The sequence below is a fragment of the Geotrypetes seraphini genome, chromosome 5 (genome assembly GCF_902459505.1).
Source record: "Geotrypetes seraphini chromosome 5, aGeoSer1.1, whole genome shotgun sequence".
Taxonomy (NCBI): domain Eukaryota; kingdom Metazoa; phylum Chordata; class Amphibia; order Gymnophiona; family Dermophiidae; genus Geotrypetes; species Geotrypetes seraphini.
This window is the reverse complement of record NC_047088.1, coordinates 271,764,958-271,785,450: the sequence shown is the minus strand read 5'-3', so window position 1 is coordinate 271,785,450 and position 20,493 is coordinate 271,764,958. Positions and strand designations below refer to the sequence as shown.

Here is a 20,493-nt window from a genome sequence, read left to right as displayed (position 1 = left end):
GTTCTTATATCTAGGAGGGTACTTTTTTCTTAATCGGCACTTTAAGCTTCCAAAGAAGAATGGAGCCCTTAAAAGTCGATGAGCTGTGAGTACTAGAATTCTAGAATTAGAGACTGAGATAGCAAACGCTGATCTTGACGTGATAGCGATATCTGAAACCTGGTTCACAGAATCGCATGGGTGGGATATGGTTATACCAGGGTACAACCTACTTCGTTGCGACCGAGTGGGAAAATTGGGGGGAGGAGTAGCACTATACACTAAGGAAAGCATCAAAACCACCAGAATCACAGATGTTAGATACACCGGGGAATCCATCTGGGTGAACCTGGCCAGAGGAAAGGAAAAATGCCTATACCTTGGTGTGATATATAGACCTCCCAGGCAACAGGAGGACAAAGACATAGAATTAATCGAGGACATAGAGAACATCACACTGCGCGGGGACTCAGTAATGCTAGGAGACTTCAACATGCCAGATGCAGATTGGAACACACTCTCCGCGACTACGGGTAGCAGCAAAAGAATATTAAACTCCATAAAGGTAGCAAATCTCAAGCAATTGTATTGGAGCCCACCAGGGACCAGGCATTACTAGACCTAGTTCTCACCAATGGAGATAGCATCACGGAAGTCTCAGTAGGAGACACACTAGCCTCCAGCGACCATAATATGATATGGCTCAACCTCAAGAAAGGTTTTCCTAAGACAAACACAGCAACAAGGGTTCTCAACTTTAGAGGCACAGACTTCAACCGCATGGGAGTTTTTGTCCATCAGGAGCTACATAAACAAGCAAGATCTGACAATGTGGAGGACATGTGGATGTCTCTGAAGTCCATACTACACGAAGCAACAGACCGATACGTAAAAACAGTAAATAAACGCAAGAGAAACAAAAGACCCCAATGGTTCAGTAAAGAAATTTCAGACCTAGTTAAACAGAAAAAGGACGCATTTATCACCTACAAACACTTAGGCAGAGAGAGGGCAAAAGAGGACTATCTAGAGAGATCTAAAGCTGTCAAAACAGCAGTCAGAGAGGCCAAACTCCGAATGGAGGAAGAGCTAGCACGGAAAATTAAGAAAGGGGATAAATCTTTCTTCAGCTATATTAGCGACAGGAAAAGAAATAAAGATGGGATAGTACGCCTGAAGAAATCGGACGGTAACTTTGCGGAATCAGATTCTGAGAAGGCAGAACTACTAAACCAATACTTCTGTTCAGTGTTCACCCGCGAAATGCCGGGAGCTGGTCCACAGCTGCAGAAAGGAGATAATCAGAAAGACCCATTTCAAGATTTCGAATTTACGCCCAGTAGCGTCTACGAAGAAATATCAAGACTCAAAGTAAACAAAGCCATGGGACCGGATAACCTACATCCCAGAATGCTCAGGGAGTTAAGGGACGTCCTGGCTGAACCATTATCTGTTCTTTTCAATCTTTCCCTAAGCACAGGAAGGGTCCCCTTGGACTGGAAAACCGCTAATGTAATCCCACTCCACAAGAAGGGCTGCAGGACAGAGACAGCAAACTACAGACCAGTGAGTCTCACGTCTATAGTCTGTAAACTCATGGAAACACTGATCAAAACAGAATATTGACACAATCCTAGACGAAAAAAAAACTGCGTGATCCACACCAACACGGGTTCACCCAGGGAAGATCCTGCCAAACTAATCTGATTAGCTTTTTTGACTGGGTTACTAGACAACTGGATGCAGGAGAGTCACTGGACGTGGTATACTTGGATTTCAGTAAAGCATTTGATAGCGTCCCTCATCGAAGATTACTGAACAAGCTGAAATCGATAGGATTAGGAGACACTCTAACTACATGGGTTGGGGATTGGCTGAGCGGTAGACTTCAGAAAGTGGTGGTGAACGGTACCCCATCCAAAGCATCAGAAGTGATCAGTGGAGTGCCGCAGGGCTCGGTCCTGGGCCCGATTCTATTCAACTTATTCATAAGAGATATGACGCGGGGACTTAGAGGAAGGGTATCACTGTTCGCCGACGACGCCAAACTTTGCAACATAGTAGGCAGAAGCTTGTTACCTGATGATGATATGACACACGACCTACTGCTTCTGGAACAATGGTCGACTACTTGGCAGCTGGGATTCAATGCTAAAAAATGCAAGATAATGCACCTGGGAAAGAGAAACCCGTGCAGAACTTATGTTCTAAATGGTGAGACCTTGGTTAGGACCACGGCGGAACGCGATCTAGGAGTGATCATTAGTGAGGACATGAAGGTTGCCAATCAAGTGGAGAAGGCTACCTCCAGGGCAAGGCAAATGATGGGATGTATCCGCAGAGGTTTTGTCAGCAGGAGACCTGAAGTTATGATGCCGTTGTACAGAGCCATGGTGAGGCCTCACTTGGAGTACTGTGTCCAGTTTTGGAGACCACATTACCGAAAGGATGTGCTGAGGATCGAGTCGGTGCAGCGAGCGGTAACCAGGATGGTCTTAGGGCTCAGGGATCTCACGTATGAAGAAAGACTAAAGAAATTGCGGCTGTACTCACTTGAGGAAAGAAGAGAACGGGGAGATATGATTGAAACGTATAAGTACATCACGGGACGCATCGAGACAGAAGAGGATATCTTCTGGCTCATGGGACCCTCGACCACCAGAGGGCATCCACTGAAAGTCAGGGGAGGGAAGTTTCATGGAGACTCCAGGAAGTACTTCTTCACCGAAAGAGTGGTGGATCATTGGAACAGACTCCCACTCCAGGTGATAGAGGCTAGCAACGTGACGGAGTTTAAGAGAAAATGGGATACTCATGTGGGATCGTTAAGGGAGTAAACTCAGGGGGGAGGGATACTTGGAATGGGCAGACTTGGTGGGCTATAGCCCTTTTCTGCCGCTTTTTTCTATGTTTCTATGTTTCTACATTTTGGCCATAGACATCACAAGTACTTATGTATCTATCTTGTTTCAAACAGGGGGTCACTATAGGGGCTATTCTTTAAGTGTGTGCCCCAATGCCACACAGGGAGATTCTATTTTATAATGGCATCTGGGCACCCAGATTCTGTTATAGAAGACTAACCTTACATTGGCACACCTTACATTACACGCCCATGTGAATGCTCCCTCACGCATTTACATGCTAAGCCACTTAGACTTACCCAAATTTATGTGCCCCAGTGGTGCAGACTTGCCCTTTCTGTGACCACTCTCTCCAACACTTTGCCCACGATGGGGAGGCTGGAGGTGAAGCAGTAATGCTAGCATGGACTCCTCCTCACCATTCTTCTCCTGCCCTGGATCTCTATCGCTGCCCTTTCTCTTGTACATTCATGCTCCTTAACATAATAACATAGCAAATGACAGCAGATAAAGACCTGAATGGTCCATTCAGTCTGCCCATTAAAAATACATGATTAAATTAACTTGTCTCTTCTTTGATATTTCTGGGTCTAAAGTCCAAGAAAAAGTCTGCTTGTTTGGCTGACTTTGCTGCCTGGATGTCCTGCCATCATCTGAAACTAAATATGTCCAAGACTGAGCTGCTCCTCTTTCTTTCTAAACCCTCTGCTCCTCCTCCTTCTTTCTCCATCTTTGTAAATAATACCGTCATTGTTCCAGTCTCCTCTGCTCGCAACCTTGGAGTGGTCTTCAATTCTGACCTCTCATTTTCTACATATATCTAACAAGCTGCTAAGAAGACCTGTCGCTTCTACAATATCACCAAAATTCACCCTTTCCTCTCTGAGCACACTACCAGGACCCTTGTTCAAGCTCTCGTAACCTCACGCTTAGATTACTGCGATCTACTCTTAACTGGTATCCCTCTGTGTCGCCTCTCCCCCTTGCAATCTGTGTAAAACTTTGCTTCATGACTCATCTTCTACCAACCTTGCTATGCTCATGTCATCCCTCTCCTTAAGTTACTTCACTGGCTCCCTATCTGCCATCGCATATAGTTCAAGATCTTATTGCTGCCTCTCAATATCTTTCCTTGCTTCTCTCTCCTTATACACCTCCCAGAGAACTCCGATCCTCAGATAAGCCGCTCTTAGCTGTAGTGGATGCCTGGAATGCGCTCCCGAGAGAGGTGGTGGAGAGTAAAACTGTGACTGAGTTCAAAGAAGCGTGGGATGAACACAGAAGATTTAGAATCAGAAAATAATATTAAATATTGAACTAGGCCAGTAACTGGGCAGACTTGCACGGTCTGTGTCTGTGTATGGCCGTTTGGTGGAGGATGGGCAGGGGAGGGTGTAGATGGCTGGGAGGGTGTAGATGGGCTGGAGTAAGTCTTAACAGAGATTTCAGCAGTTGGAACCCAAGCACAGTACCGGGTAAAGCTTTGGATTTTTGCCCAGAAATAGCTTAGAAGAAAAAATTAAAAAAAAATAAAATTTAAATTGAATCAGGTTGGGCAGACTGTATGGATCATTCGGGTCTTTATCTGCCGTCATCTACTATGTTACTATGTTACCCTTCTCCTCCACTGCCAATTCCAGACTTCGTTCCTTTCATCTAGCTGCCCCCTATGCCTGGAATAACCCGAGTTTGTCCATCAAGCCCCTTCCCTTGTTTAAAAGCAGACTGAAAACCCACCTTTTGGATATAGCTTTCAATCCTTAACCCTACTCCTCTGCCCTCCAACCCAGCCTGTTCCCCTTATCTGTATCCATGACATCCTGGTTGTCTGTCTTGCCTGTTTAAATTGTAAGGTCTTTTGAGCATGGACTATTTTCTTACTCTTTGTGACTCTGTGCAGCGCTGCGTGCGTCTGGTAGCACTATAGAAATAATTAATAATAGTAGAAGTAGACTGTAAAGTCCACCTGGTATTGTCCTAGGTTCCAAATGCTGAAGTTGCCATCTAAGCTCACTCCAGCCTATCCAACCATCCTGTTTGCAGGATATCTACCATAAAGTCATGTTCCAAGTTAGTGGAGTTCCCATTGATGCCCTCCCCAGCCCAATCCTGTACCAAATCATCGCATATGGGACACAGACCGTGCAAACCTGTCCAGTAACAGTCTTAGCTCTTTAATTTACATTCTCGTACTACTTTTGGTTCAAACCTCTTACTATTTTTGTCGTCTTCCAATGGATCGCTTCAAGTCTTTTAATATCCTTCACGAGAAACGGCCTCCCAAACTGAACCTAATACTCCAAGTGCGGTCTCACCAATGACCTATACAGGGGCATCAACACCTCCATTCTTCTGCTGGTTATTCCTCTTTCTATACAACCTAGCATCCTTCTGACTACAACCACCACTTTATCACACTGTTTAGATGCCTTTAGATCCTCAGACACAATCACCCCAAGGTACCTCTCTTCATCAGTGCTTATCAGCCTATCACTTCCCAGCACATACGGTTCCCTTGGATTTCTATCCCCCAAATGCATCACTCTGCACTTCTTCGCATTGAATTTTAGTTGCCTTATGTTAGACCATTCTTCTAACTTTTTGCAGATACTTTTTCATGTTTTCCACTCCCTCTGGGGTGTCCACTCTGTTACAAATCTTGGTATCATCCACAAAAAGGCTAACCTTACCTTCTAACCCTTCAGCAATGTCGCTCACAAACATATTAAACAGAATCGGTCCCAGCACCGATGCCTGAGGCACTCCACTAGTCACTTTTCCCTCTTCCGAGTGAATTCCATTAACCACCACCCTCTGGCATCTGTCCGTCAACCAGCTTCTAATCTAGTTCACGACTTTGGGCCCTAAGTTCAGCCCATGGTGTTTGTTTAAGAGCCTCCTATGAGGAACCGTGTCACAGGCTTTGCTGAAATCTAAATAAATTATATCTAGTGCATGGCCTTGATCCAATTCTCTGGTCACCCAGTCAAAGAATTCAATCAGATTTGTTTGGCACAATTTACCATTAGATCTTGTAATCAATAAGATTCTAAGAATTTCACTATCCTTTCCTTCAGCAACATTTCCATTATTTTTTCAATAACTGAAGTGAGGCTTACCGGCCTGTACATAAGAATAGCCTTACTGGGTCAGACCAATGGTCCATCAAGCCCAGTAGCCTGCTAGAAAAGGTTCAAAGAAGAGCGACCAAGATGGTAAAGGGGATGAACTCCTCTCGTATGAGGAGAGACTAAAACAGTTAGGGCTCTTCAGCTTGGAAAGAGATGGCTGAGGGGAGATATGATTGAAGTCTACAAAATCCTGAGTGGAGTAGAACGGGTACAAGTGGATCAATTTTTTACTCTGTCAAAAATTACAAAGACTAGGGGACACTCAATGAGGTTACAGTAAAATACTTTTAAAACCAATAGGAGGAATTTTTTTTTCACTCAGAGAATAGTTAAGCTCTAGAACGCGTTGCCAGAGGATGTGGTAAGAGCGGATAGCGTAGCTGGTTTTAAGAAAGGTTTGGACAAGTTCCTGGAGGAAAAGTCCATAGTCTGTTATTGAGAAAAACACGGGAGAAGCCAATGCTTGCCATGTATTGGTAGCATGGAATATTGCAACTCCTTGGGTGTTGGTCAGGTACTAGTGACCTGGATTGGCCACCGTGAGAACGGGCTACTGTGCTTGATGGACTATTGGTCTGACCCAGTAAGGCTATTCTTATGTTCATAATTCCATTTTTTTGTTTTCCTCCTTTCATTAATATACCTGAAAAAATTTTTGTCTCCCTTTCTTATATTTATAGCCATTAGCTCTTCTGCTTGCGCTTTCGTCAGACTTACACACTAAATGGTGAGACCTTGGCTAGGACCACGGCGGAACGTGATTTAGAGGTGATCATTAGTGATGACATGAAGGCTGCCAATCAAGTGGAGAAGGCTTCCTCCAAGGCAAGGCAAATGAGGGGTTGTATCCGTAGGGGTTTTGTCAGCAGGAGACCTGAAGTGATAATGAGATTAAATATTGTGATAATAAGATTAATTGATAATAAGATTAAATATTGAACTAAGGCCAGTACTGGGCAGACTTGCACGGTCTGTGTCTGTATACGGCCGTTTGGTGGAGGATGGGCTGGGGAGGGCTTCAATGGCTGGGAGGGTGTAGATGGGCTGGAGTAAGTCTTAACAGAGATTTCGGCAGTTGGAACCCAAGCACAGTACAGGGTAAAGCTTTGGATTCTTGCCCAGAAATAGCTAAGAAGAAAAAATTAAAAAATTTAAATTGAATCAGGTTGGGCAGACTGAATGGACCATTTGGGTCTTTATCTGCCGTCATCTACTATGTTACTATGTTAATGCCGCTGTACAGATCCATGGTGAGACCTCATTTGGAGTATTGTGTTCAATTCTGAAGACTACACTACCGGATAGATGTGCTGCAAATTGAGTCGGTTCAGCGAATGGCCACCAAGATGGTCTCGGGGCTCAGGGATCTCACGTATGAAGAAAGGCTAAATAAATTGCACCTGTACTCACTTGAAGAACGAAGAGAGAGGGGAGACATGATTGAGACTTTTAAGTATGTTACGGGCCGTATCGAGGTGGAAGATGATATCTTCTGTCCTATAGGACCCTCGACCACCAGAGGGCATCCACTGAAAATCAGGGGAGGGAAGATTCATGGTGATTCCAGGAAGTACTTCTTCACAGAAAGGGTGGTCGATCATTGGAACAGTCTACCTCTGCAGGTGATTGAGGTCAATAGCGTGTCAGATTTTAAGAGAAAATGGGATATTCACGTGGGATCTCTAGGGGAGTAAAGTCAGGGGGGGGGGGTCATTGGAGTGGGCAGACTTGATGGGCTATAGCCCTTTTCTGCCGTCATATTCTATGTTTCTATGTTATCTCTCTCTTGACTTCTTTCAGTTTCATTCGATATTCCTCTCTGTACTCCTTTTCTTGAGTTTTTTTAATATGTCACAAACGCCAATTCTTTTGCCTTTATTTTTTCCGTCACTAGTTTGGAGAACCATATAGTAAGAATATCTGCTATTAATCAAATTTAAATAAAAGAAACACATCAAATTAAGGGACTACTGGATATATGTACCTTCTTTTAGACAAGTCAGATTGGATAGCTACAAAAAAAAAAATGTTTATGCTCCTTTCATTTGTTTGTTTTTTAAGTATGTGAATCGTAAGCCATCCAGAATAGTAGATGGCATGGGATAGAAATTTTTTTAACAAATAAATGAACCTTTGTTTTGCCAAGCTGCCATTCTTGATTGTCACTGTCACAGGAGTGTAGAAGATTTGCACACCAGAATCTCAGATCTTCTGGAGAACTCTGACTTTTCATGACCATCTTGTACCTGTGAAGTAACCAAAGTCAAAATGGTAGAGACATACCAGCCAGAGTGGATGATTTCCAATGACTGCAGACAGGAAGATATGGTACCAGCACATAAAGGCAGTTTGCGTTTCCACAATGATCATAAAATAAGTGAAATGACCATGAAACACACAGCCAGCAAAACATTTATAATTTATTAAGACTTGATATCCCGCCACATCTACAAGGTTATGTACAATAAAATGCTTCCTAAAAGAAAGTTAACTACAGCCTCAGCACCCTGGGGTTGTGGGTTCAAACCCCGCGCTGCTCCTTGTGACTCTGGGCAAGTCACTCAATCCTCCATAGCCCCAGGTATGTTAGATAGATTGTGAGCCCACCGGGACAGAGAGGGAAAATGCTTGAGTACCTGATTGTAAAAACCGCTTAGATAACCTTGATAAGCGGTATATCAAATCCTAATAAACTTGAAACTTGAACTAGAGCACATACATAAAAGAACATAGTGTTTCAGTCAACCACTTCCAGGTGTCCATCTGTGGCAGTGAAGTTTCACTGAAGGACAGTCCTGTGTAACAGGAAATAAAAAAATAAATCTAAAGCACTCAGAGGAGAGAAATGCTGAGGGCTGGGCTATGCCTGGAACTTGAGAGCTTCAAAAAGATAAGACAGAGAATCTGAGGCAGGAAGTTTGGGGGAAGCTGCAGTGAACAGCAGCTGTCTCATTAAAAGCCCCAGGACAATTATTATGAGCTGGAAGAGAGCAGAGGGCTTAAAGCAGCACAAGGAATTGAAGAAGTGGAGGGGCATAATCCAAAAAAATGTTTATGCCCCCTTTTGGCCTAAGGCCTTAAACGTTGAAAGTAGAAGCAGGGAAAATGTCCATTATAAAAAAAAACGTCTAAAAGGAGGATTTTTTAAAATAATGGCCTGCCTCTACATTCAGCTGTTTAAACGCCCACACCACCACTACATCTACACTAACAACATATCATCAACCTAAAAAAAGCCTGTCCCAAATGCCCAACACAAGAGCTTTTAGGTGAAGGAGGGGCCAGTCCTTCACCTAAAAGCTGGATTTTGTAACCGGTGTCTGTCAAAAACAACACCGGTTACAGAATCCACACTCCCACCCGACCACATCGGGCCAGGAGAGAGCCCAAGCCCTCCTGGCCCCATCGATCCGATCGGGCCAGGAGAGAGCCCAAGCCCTCCTGGCCCCGCCAATTCGATCGGGGCAAGAGGGAGCCCAAGGACTCTTGCTCCAGGAGCCGCAACCCTCCCCGATGAAGATTGGGGCAAGAGGGAGCCCAAGCCCTCTTGCTCCGCCAGCCGCGACTTTCCCTGATGAAGATCTGGGCAGGAGGGAGGCCAACCCCTCCTGCCCAGGTGAACCCCCTACCCTCCACCCCCACTAAGATACAGGCAGGAGGGATCCCAGGCCTTCCTACCCTCGATGCACCCCCCTCCCATTATCGCTCCCCAAACCACTGATCGGACCCCCCGCCGACCCCTCGATCCCCCCACCCCCAATCCCCCTCCCAGTACCTGTAAAAAATGTCTGGACGGACGGATCCCAAGCCCGTCCGGCAGGCCAGCCATCCCATGAATGGCTGGCCTTAGGGCCTGATTGGCTCAGGCACCCATGTGCCTAAGGCCCCGCCCACAGAGGGGCCTAAGGCTACTGGGCTGATTCTGGTTGGCCCAGGTGCCTCAGGCCTCACCTGTGGGCGGGATTTGAGGTACCTGGGCCAATCAGGCCCTAAGGCCAGCCATTCGTGAGATGGCTGGCCTGCCGGACAGACAGGCTTGGGACCCATCCGTCCAGACATCTTTTACAGGTACGGGGAGGGGGATTGTGGGGGGGATCTCATGGGTCGGCGGGGGGGGGTGATCGGGAGTTCAAGGGGCTGATCATGGGAGGGGGGTTCGTTGAGGGCAGAAGGGCCTGGGATCCCTCCTGCCTGTATCTTAGTGGGGTTGGGGGGTAGGGGGTTTGCCTGGGCAGGAGGGCTTAGGCTCCCTCTTGCCCAGATCTTCGTCGGGGAGGGTTGCGGCTGGCAGGGCAAGAGGTCTAGGGCTCCCTCTTGCCCCAATTTTTGTCGGGGAGGGTCGCGGTTCGCGGGGCAAGAGGCTTTGAGCTCCCTCTTGCCCCGATCGGATCAGCGGGGCCAGGAGGGCTTGGGCTATCTCCTGCCCGGATCGAGTCGCAGGTGAGGGCTGATCGCTGCAGGAGAGATGGCTCATCTCTCCTGCCACGATGGTGATCGCCCACCCACCTCCGCACCGCGGCACTTCGGGGTGAGGATTGCTGGCAGGATCACCATCGCAGCAGGAGAGATGAGCCATAGTTGCAGTAGGCAGGTTGCTGGGGCCGCTGAGCTGCAGCGATCAGCTCAGCGGGCCCTTTTTCAGCACTTATATCTGTTTTGACTTGGTCTAAATCAAAACGTATAAGTGTCGACTAGACAACCTGCCTAAACTTTTGGTTATACCTGCTGTACGCCTATATCTAGGTTGGCCCACCTCCCGCCCTTTCACCTCCCGCCCTTTCACCTCCTGTAAAAACGCCTCTTTCTGCTCTATGCGTTTAGAGGCAGGGGAAAGGCCTAAGCTGGTTTTAGATACGTTTAAAACCAGCTTTGATTATGGGTACATGGACGATCAGGCTTTTTGATCGTCCAAGTACCCATTTAGGCCACTTTTTAGACTTTTTGGGGGGGTTTTATTATGAGCCCCATAGTGTGTGGATGCTGAGTGAACATTTCTATGTCAGCTCTGGAGTTTATCTCTGTGTGGAAGGAGTGAATATTTTTGAAATAATATTTCCTATAAATGTCTGATTTCTTGAAAAATGCTGCAAATTAAACCAATTTATGGACTGTTCAGCTGAGGTGTGTAAGGAGGATACAGCTGTATCTAATATTTGATGGTTCTCATGATTTATTGAGATTTCTAAATTAAGTTCGGAGTTATATTTCAAAGGAAAATTTATAAGAATTTTTAATGTGTGTTTCAGAATTTAAACTGGATTTTTGTGACTCCTGTTGCTAAAAATAAGTATTAAGTACCGTATATACTCGAATATAAGTCGATCCGAATATGTCAAGCCCCCATTTTTCCCCCCAAAAAGGAGGAAAAATGGTTGACTCGAATATAAGTTGGGGGCTTAATATACAAGTGCCATGCCCTGCCAGGATCTGCACACAGTGTCCGCTCCGTCATACCCTCCTCTGCAAGGTTCTGCACAGCCCCCTACCCTGCACTCAGTCCCATTCCCTACCAGGCTGTGAAAGAGGCCCCCTTCCCTGTCAGGCTCTGAACACTGTCCCACCCTCCTGCCCCCTAAAAAAAGCTAACATCATTGCTGGATCAGACCAGTGTCCATCATGACCAGCAGTCTGCTCACGCGGCGGCCCTCTGGTCAAAGACCAGCACCCTAACCGAGACTAGCCCTAAAAGCGCATGTTCTTGTTCAGCAGGAACTTGTCTAACTTTGTCTTGAATCCCTGGAGATTGTTACCCCCTATAACAGCCTCTGAAAGAGTGTTCCAGCTTTCTACCACTCACTGGGTGAAGAAAAACTTCCTTACGTTTGTACGGAATCTATCCCCTTTCAACTTTAGAGAGTGCCCTCTTGTTCTCCCTACCTTGGAGAGGGTGAACAACCTGTCTTTATCTACTAAGTCTATCCTCTTCAGTACCTTGAATGTTTCGATCACGTCCCCTCTCAATCTCTTCTGTTCGAGGGAGAAGAGGCCCAGTTTCTCTAATCTTTCGCTGTACGGCAGCTCCTCCAACCCCTTAACCATCTTAGTCGCTCTTCTCTGGACCCTTTCAAGTAGTACCATGGAGGGTCTTGTTCAAATCCAGCTCACTAAATATCTTGAGCAACATTCCCTACTGCACGATTCTCAATCAGGTTCCAAAACCTATTTTAGCACTGAGACAGTGTTGGCTGCATTATTAGACCATTTAAATATCCGACTGAGCAGGGGTAACAGTGTGCTGGTGCTTCAATTCGACCTAAGTAATTCCTTTGATTTGGTGGATCATACCAAATTATTGGCTTGTTTGGATGCTTTTGGCCTACAGGGTAATGTTCTTCTGTGGTTTAAAGGGTTTTTGGAATCCAGACAATATCAGGTTAAGTTTAATAATTAGTTTTCCTCTAACTGGAAAAATCCAAGTGATGTACCCCAGGGTTACCCACTTTCACCCACATTTAATGTATTGTATATCTTTCCTCCTTGGGTTACAGTTTGAGTAACCTAGGTATAGAACTGTTCAACTATCTGATGATATCACAATTGTCATATCTTGTGCTACAGTATTATCTCATATCTCTCATAAAATTGAGTATGTTGAAATTGATGAACTCTTGGATGCCGGAATTCAAACTCAAGCTTAACCTGATAAGACAAAGTTTTTTGTTGTATCGCCACATAAGATTATTCACGACCCATCGATTAGTATAAATTCTACCTTGTATATAATTCAACCAACAATTAAAATATTGGGAGTTATTTTGGACCAGCATCTGACTATGATAAAACAAATAGATGCTGTGGTACATAAGGGTTATTACACGCTATGGAAACTACATACCATTAAACCCTTTTTTGATTTTTCTGCTTTTAAACTTCTGGTACAATCTTTATTACTGAGTCTTTTGAATTTTTATAATATTGTATTTTTAACAATCTCCAAGAAAGACATGGTTAAACTCATATTGATTCAGAATACAGCGGTTACAATGATCTATGGTCTTAAAAAATATGATCATGTGACTCCATTCTATTGTGAGTTGCATTGGCTGCCAATGGAGGCTCATGTTTTCTTTAAGTTGGGTTGCTTTTGCTATAACCAATGACCTAGAAATCCTCACCTGCAAAATCTCCAAAACTGACCTCACAGATAACCTCATCGTCACTCTATTCTACATTCCCCCTAATAAATGGAACCTAGCCAAAGAAGACTACTTCGAATTCCTCCTCTCGAATTCGGCAGCCGGCACCCATAACCTCCTAGCGGGAGACATTAACCTGCACCTAGAACAAAAAGAAAACCCCAATGTTGCAGACCTACTCTCCTTCCTCAAATCAATAGGCTTCACCAAGCCCCCTCCTACCATAACACACAACAAAGGACACCAACTCGACATGGTCACCTTCCTTTCTAACTCCCCCACCACTCCCAACATAAACCTCACAAAACAAAATTGGTCAAACACCCCCTGGTCCGACCACCTCCTATGTCATTTTGAACTATCCTGGTTCAAAAAACAACCAGACAGGAAACAAACAAACAAACTAACTAAGGCGACGACCTGGACAAGAGAAAAAATCAACCCAGTAGATTTCTGGTCTCATTACACCCTCTCTCCTGACTCCGACCCCAACCCCAACTTCCACCTTGACTGGAAAAACTTCAGTAACCAAGTCCTCAATACCATCGCCCCCCTAAAACTTCGCAAGAAAACCCACCGGCCCCCAAACAAATGGTTTGATGCGGACCTCTCAGCTTTAAAACGCGAAGTAAGGAAACTAGAAAGAATATGGCGTAAATCAGGGACTGACAATGATAAACTTATCTGGCGACAAAAAGTCAACGAATATAAAAAACTAATTGCCGAAAAACGCAGCAAATACTACTCCCAACTCATCAACACCCCTTCACTAAACAGTAAAGCTCTTTTCAAATTAGTTAACTCCCTTCTAGACACCGAATCATACAAACGAACCAACTCAGAACTCCCGCCCCCCGCCACAATCCTAGCTAACCACTTTGCCAACAAAATTCAAACCTTAAAATTATCCCTTACTACTCCCAACATTGAGACAATATTCGACACCCCAGCAATAGACACCACAAGTTCTAGAGCCGACATGACCTGGAGCTCCTTCGAAAGCCCAGACTGGAGCCTATTTCTCAAACTCTTCTCAAAATACGCCAACTCTAACTGCCTGTTAGACAATTGCCCACCCGCCATCATGAAATCCGCCCCCCCCACAATTCAAAGCCGATCTCTTTGACTGGATCACACTATGCCTGTCCACAGGTCTCTTCCCAACCGAACTTGGACACATCCTCGTATCCCCCCGCCTCAAAAACAACAAAGAACCCATTTCCTCCGCCACCAACTACAGACCCATAGCCAATATACCACTCTTCCAAAAACTCATGGAAGGCCTTATTAACCATGACCTCACGAACTACCTAGAAAAATTCAACATCCTTCACGACTCACAATCCGGCTTCCGCTCAAACCACAGCACAGAAACGGTCATAGCTGCTCTAACCAATTACCTCTTCCACCTATTCTCTTTGGGAAAAAGCGCCCTAATACTCCAATTCGACCTAAGCAGCGCTTTCGATCTGGTCGACCACGATATCATGCTCCGCTGCCTCGACTCCATCGGCATCTCCGGCCATGTACTTGACTGGTTCTCTACCTTTTTAACCAACCGCACCTACCAGGTCCACAGTAACGGAACCTTCTCCCATCAATGGCATAACCCCTGCGGAGTCCCACAAGGCTCCCCATTATCCCCCTCCCTTTTCAACATTTACTTGGCCCCTCTAGCACGGATACTAGCCGACCTTAACCTTAAATCTTTCATATATGCTGATGACATCACCATTATCATTCCCCTAACTACATTCACTCAACAGACGGAACAACTCACCTCCTCTATCCTCACCAAACTAGAACAATGGACCTCACAATTCAAATTGAAATTAAACACAGAAAAAACCAAAATCTTCCTGGCAAGCCCTAACCACAAATTAACCAACACTTCCCTGAAACTGAACGGCCTAGAATACCCCATCAACCCCACCATAAAAATACTAGGAGTCATCCTAGATAGAAACTTGACCTTCGAAGCCCACACCAGTGCCCAGGTCAAAAAATGCTTCAGTTCACTCTGGAAACTTCGCACCATCAAACACTACTTCGACCACCTCTCCTTCCGCTTACTGGTCCAATCACTAATCCTAAGCATATTGGACTACTGCAATATCGTATACCTGGGAGCCTATAAAAACACCATCAAACGTCTCAGAATAGTACAAAATGCTGCTGTCCGCCTCATCTTCAGCCTCAAAAAATATGACCACGTCAGCCCCTACTACACCAAACTCCACTGGCTGCCGGTGGAGGCAAGAATCATCTTTAAATTCGCCTGCCTCTGCTTCAAAACCTTAGCAGGCTCCTCACCAATTTACCTATCTGACTACCTCGAAATTGCAGGCCCCTCTCGCACTCGAAATACCTACCTGTTTTCTTTTCCCTCCCCGAAGGGCTGCCTCTACAAAAAATTCCTCAACCGATCCCTAGCATTCCAAGCGGGCAAATGGAACAAATGCCTCTCCACTCTCATCTCCAATTCCCCCCCCTATCAAACTTTCAGGAAGCTAACCAAAACCTACCTTTTTGACAAATTCCTCTGAATGCTCCGACCCCCTCCCCCCTCCACCTCAGACCTCGACCCTTCCCCAGACCCTTTACTGCCGTAGGCTACACTTCTATTTGTAAACTGCTATATGTAACTCATAGCAATCATAATCACTCCGACTATACTACCCCCGAGTATATTACCTACTTGAAAAAACTAACTTTGTCAATGTACCATCTAAAATGTAAATGTAACGTGATTGTAAAATTGCATTGTCTAAAGTACTAATATAACATTAACTAAACTGTATCTTCGCTGTAATTGTACAGTCTCTTCTTCTGTTAACCGCATAGAACTTCCACGGTAATGCGGTATACAAGAATAAAGTTATTATTATTATTATTATTATTATTATTATGGTACCGTTCCATTTTTTATATGGTTAATAGATTCTCTCTAGCATCATATAAAAATAGTAGAGGGCTGTAAAAGCAAGAGATTTCTGGACCATACTTCAGTGGCGTACCAAGGAGGGGGCGGGGGGGAGGTCCACCCCGGGTGCAGCCTTAGGGGGGGGGGTGCACAGCCGGTCAGGTCCGGAAAATTCAGCGGTGAATGGTCTTGAAATAGCTCCCTTTCTCCTTCCCTGCCCCTTACCTTCATGGCTGCGAGTCTAAATTGCCTTCTTACAGCAGCCAGAGCGTTGAAGCTGCGTGTGGCTGCCGTAAAGGTCATCTCTGACATAACTGGAAGTTGCATCAGAGATGACCTTTACGGCAACCATATGCAACTACTGCTGTAAGAAGGCAGTTTAGACATTGCCAGCCACAGGGCAGGGAGGTTTGTCAGACCGGGCCTGTTGTCGGGGGGGGGGGGGAAAGCGCCACCAAAATAAGGGGCAGGGAGGGAGAAAGGGAGGAAAGGTGGGGTGGAGAGGAAAAGACGCTGAAGGGAAATGGATAAAACACAGGGGGAAAAGGATGCTGAAAGCACATGGGGAAGACAGAGTGGGGAGAAAGATGCTGAAAGGAAATGGGGAAGAGAGAGTGGGGAGAAGATGCTGTAGGGAAATGGGGAAGAGAGAGTGAGGAGAAGATGCTGGCAGGGAAGAAGACAGAGATGCCAGACTATGGGAGGAGCGGAGGGAAGAAGATGGGTGCCAGACCAATTTGGAAGGGGGGAGAAAGGGAGAGGCACAGTAACAGAGCAAATGGAAGATGCAGAGAGAAGAGAGACAGTGGATGGAAGGAATTGAATGAGAAAATGAGGAAAGCAGAAACCAGGCAACAAAGGTAGAAAAAAAAATTATATATATATTTTTTTGCTTCAGGATAAAGTAGTATATTAGTTGTGTTAATAAAAATTTATAAACAAAGCCCTGCCAGCTGAACATCTTTTTCTCCAGTTCAGCAGCCAGAACTTTGATTTATAAGGAAGGAATAAGCTAAATATTGCAGTACTGAGGCTTGTATGGATGCTGCGGGGACGGTGATGGGGCAGTGAAGGGAATGGTGGTGATGGGGCGGTGAAGTGGACGGTGCAGTGATGGGGACAGATTTTATCCCTGTGTCATTCTCTAGTGCTCATGTCAAAAGCTTCCCTCTGACTCAGCTTCCTGTTTCCACTTTTGACTGAGCACCGCATTGCCGATCTGAAGTTCTGTTGATGCCAGGGGTAGAAGGAGGCCCGTTGTCGATCTTAAGTATCATCGCGGGGGGGGGGGGCATTGCCGATCTTGTTGCCAAAATCAGAAAGGTGAGGAAGGGAGAAAGATGGGCTTGTGGTGGATGGAGAGATTGAGAGAAGGGGGCAGATGATGGAAGTGCGGAGAGAGAAGAGGGCAGATGATGGAAGTGGGGGAAAGAAAGAGAAGGGGCAGATGATGGAAGTGGGGGGAAGAGAGAGAAGGGGCAGATGATGGAAGTGGAGAGAAGGGGGAGAGAGAAGATGGCAGATGATGGAAGTGGGGAGAGGGGCGAGCAAATGCTGAATGGAAGTGGAGAAAGAGGACACATACTGGATAGAAGGAGGGATAAAGAAAAAGGACATATGCTGGATAGGGGAAGAAGATAGAGTTAGTTAGATAGTGGAGGGGTGAAGGAAAAGGGTGGCATGCTGTGGGTAGACACAGTGAAAAGAGGGAAACTGAGGACTGCATAGTAAGAAAGAATTTAATTTAGATGGAGGCAGAAAATAAAGAAGGAAGATCAGAGAAGGAAAGGGAAGACAGAGAGGAGAGATGCCAGAGAACGGGGAAGGAGTCAGAAATATCAGATCTGAGCAGAGGAAATGAGAAGAGAGAAATGCTAAAAACCACAGGGGGGGGGAAAGAGAGATGAAAGGAGAAAGATGCCAGACCATAAGAGAACAGAGGGAAGATGATGGATGCCAGACCAAAGGGGGGGGGGGGTCTAGAGGAGAGATGGCAGGGGGAGACAGACAGTTTATGGAAGGGGCAGATAGTGGATGGAACGGGCAGATGCAGGATTGAAGAGACAGGGCAGATGCTGGAAGGAAAAGAGTGAAAGAAGATAAAAGCAGAAACCAGAGACAACAAAAGGTAGAAAAAAATCATTTTATTTCTATTTTGTCATTAGAATATATCAGATTTGATGAAGGAAGTGATGTCATCGCCGCGGATGGGAGCTTGAACTGAGAGCTCCGTTCGGGCCGGCGTTTTAACTATCATATTGGTGTGCAAACGGTGCGATTTTCTTACCCCTGGGTGCTGGTGTGGTGTGTGGGGGGACAGCGGACACCATGGTAACGCGAAAAAAGTTGCCCGGCGAAAAACCAGGCCAGCACACGATGGAGCAAGCGCTGGGCCGGGCTGCACGTGGCAGCGTGGGCCTGGAGACGAGTAGCGGGGAGGCGGCGAAATTGAGCGGAGCCATCGCAGCTGTGGCTGATATGGTCACAGACCCGCTGCCGGAGAGTGTCTCGCTGGAACCGCTCACTAAAGCAGACTTGCAGCGCTGGATTGCAGAGGTGAAATCCGAAATCTCGGCGGTGGCGGTGCAAGTTCGGGAGGCAGTGCAGGAGCTGCGCACTGACCTGGTGGAGGTGGGCACGAGGGTCGAAGTGGTAGAGATGCGTCTAGATAGCTGCGAGGAAAATGTGACTGGAGTGCAGAGATCTCTGGAAACTGCTTCTGCCGACTACCAACTTCTCCTGGACAAGGTCAAGGACCTGGAGAACCGCACCCGGCGTAATAACTTGAGGGTGCGGGGCCTACCAGATCTGCCTGAGTTTAAAGATGTTCGTGCTACTACCATCAAGCTGATCAGGTGGCTGCTCCAGGATGACACACTGGAGCCGGGAATTGAGCGAGTGCATCGAGCTCTGGGACCCCGGACAACAGATCAACCTAAAGATATTGTGCTATGTCTGCAGAACTTTGTCCTTAAAGAGCAGATCTTCCGCAGAGCTCGGGAGTTGGGCACGGTTACTTGGGAAGGTCATCGGTTGGAGTTCTATCAAGACCTGGCTGCGGGCACGCTCCAGAAATGCCGGGCATTCAGAGAAGTGACCAAGGCTTTGCAGCACAGCAATTTGCGCTACCGCTGGACTTACCCTTTTGGGGTAGTTATCACCATCAATGGAGTCCATACCAAAGTTACCACAGTTCGGGAGGCTCGTGGTCTGTTGCAACAAGCGGGTATCGAGATTCCGGAGGGGGCGACCCCTGCAGGGGGTGCGGGACTCAACCGAGCGGGGCATCCCGCACCCTCCCGATGGCAACGCGTGGAGAGTGGATCCAGGAGCGGGAGGAGTGGCCGAGGGGGAGGACCCCATCTCCGAGCTACCGCTTCTTCCTCGAGTGCCCCCCCCCGAGGGCTGATTGACTGTGTTTGTTTTGTTCCAGTTTCTTATGTACTTTTCATGCCTGTGTGGGGGGTTTCTTGACTCCTTCCTTGGGGATGGGTACCTGGGTTTTGAGTGTTGGATGGGAGCTTTGTGGGGGAAGCCCATGAACTGGATTGGGGCTATGGTGGGAAGGGGGACGTTGCAGGGTTGTTCTTGTGAAATGTAGGGGAGCATTGCAGTGTGGGGGGGGTGGGGGAAGGGGGAGTGCGAATTGTGGTGTGGGGGGCATGTGGGGTTGGTGAATTGGTTCATGGGGATTGGTGTGGGTACTGTTCTTGATAGTTGACATTTGGTTGTGGGGTTTGTGTAAGGGGCCATGGGGATGGTTCACTTCCTTGTATGCTGGTGGGAGATCTGAGGACTCTCACTTTGGGGGAGGGGGGTGGGGGGGAGGGATGTGGGGGGGAAGAGAGGGATATGGGGACGAGTATGATGGGGTTGGGTTTGCATTGTCCTTGTTTTATTTGGAATATGGAAGGGTTTAGGTTAGTATCTTATAATATCAGGGGCCTGAATTCCCCTAATAAGCGACGAGCTTTCTTTAGAGAACTGCTGCGCCTGAGGGCTGATGTCTGTTTTGTCCAAGAAACTCATCTGCTTCAGTCTCATGAATCTATGGTTAGGGATCCTAGGTTTCCTCAAGCTTGGTGGGCTTCGCGGGTGGGCACTTCCAAGAGGGGAGGGGTGGGAATTCTTATTCGTAAGGGGATTCGTTGTGAAGTCCATAGGGTGGTGCGGGACCCTCAGGGTAGATATATCATGATGGAGGCCTAGCAATCATAACAAAAAACAATCTCAACATCGACGTACTAACCAAGCACTCCACCCCTTATCTTGATCTGCTAGCCTGCCAAATATCTGACAAATCACTCAATGGAAACCTGAACTGTCTTATTTGCTACATTACACCAGGTAAATGGAACACTTCAAAACAAGAACTTGAAGAATTCATCTTCCAGAACTCACTCTCCTCCACACATAACTTGATCCTCGGAGACTTAAATCTCCACTTAGAAGATCAATCA

The 20,493-nt window shown here is 46.5% G+C and overlaps 1 protein-coding gene across 1 annotated transcript in view; it reads right to left on the bottom strand.

The window, feature by feature from the left end:
- LOC117360428 (unconventional myosin-X-like) overlaps positions 1 to 20,493 on the bottom strand; it is a 483,786-nt gene that overhangs the window by 294,545 nt on the left and 168,748 nt on the right. The window contains exon 20 of the mRNA XM_033944140.1: positions 8,106 to 8,220. Within this exon, the coding sequence (XP_033800031.1) occupies positions 8,106 to 8,220 (115 nt within the window). The remainder of the gene's footprint in view (positions 1 to 8,105; positions 8,221 to 20,493) is intronic.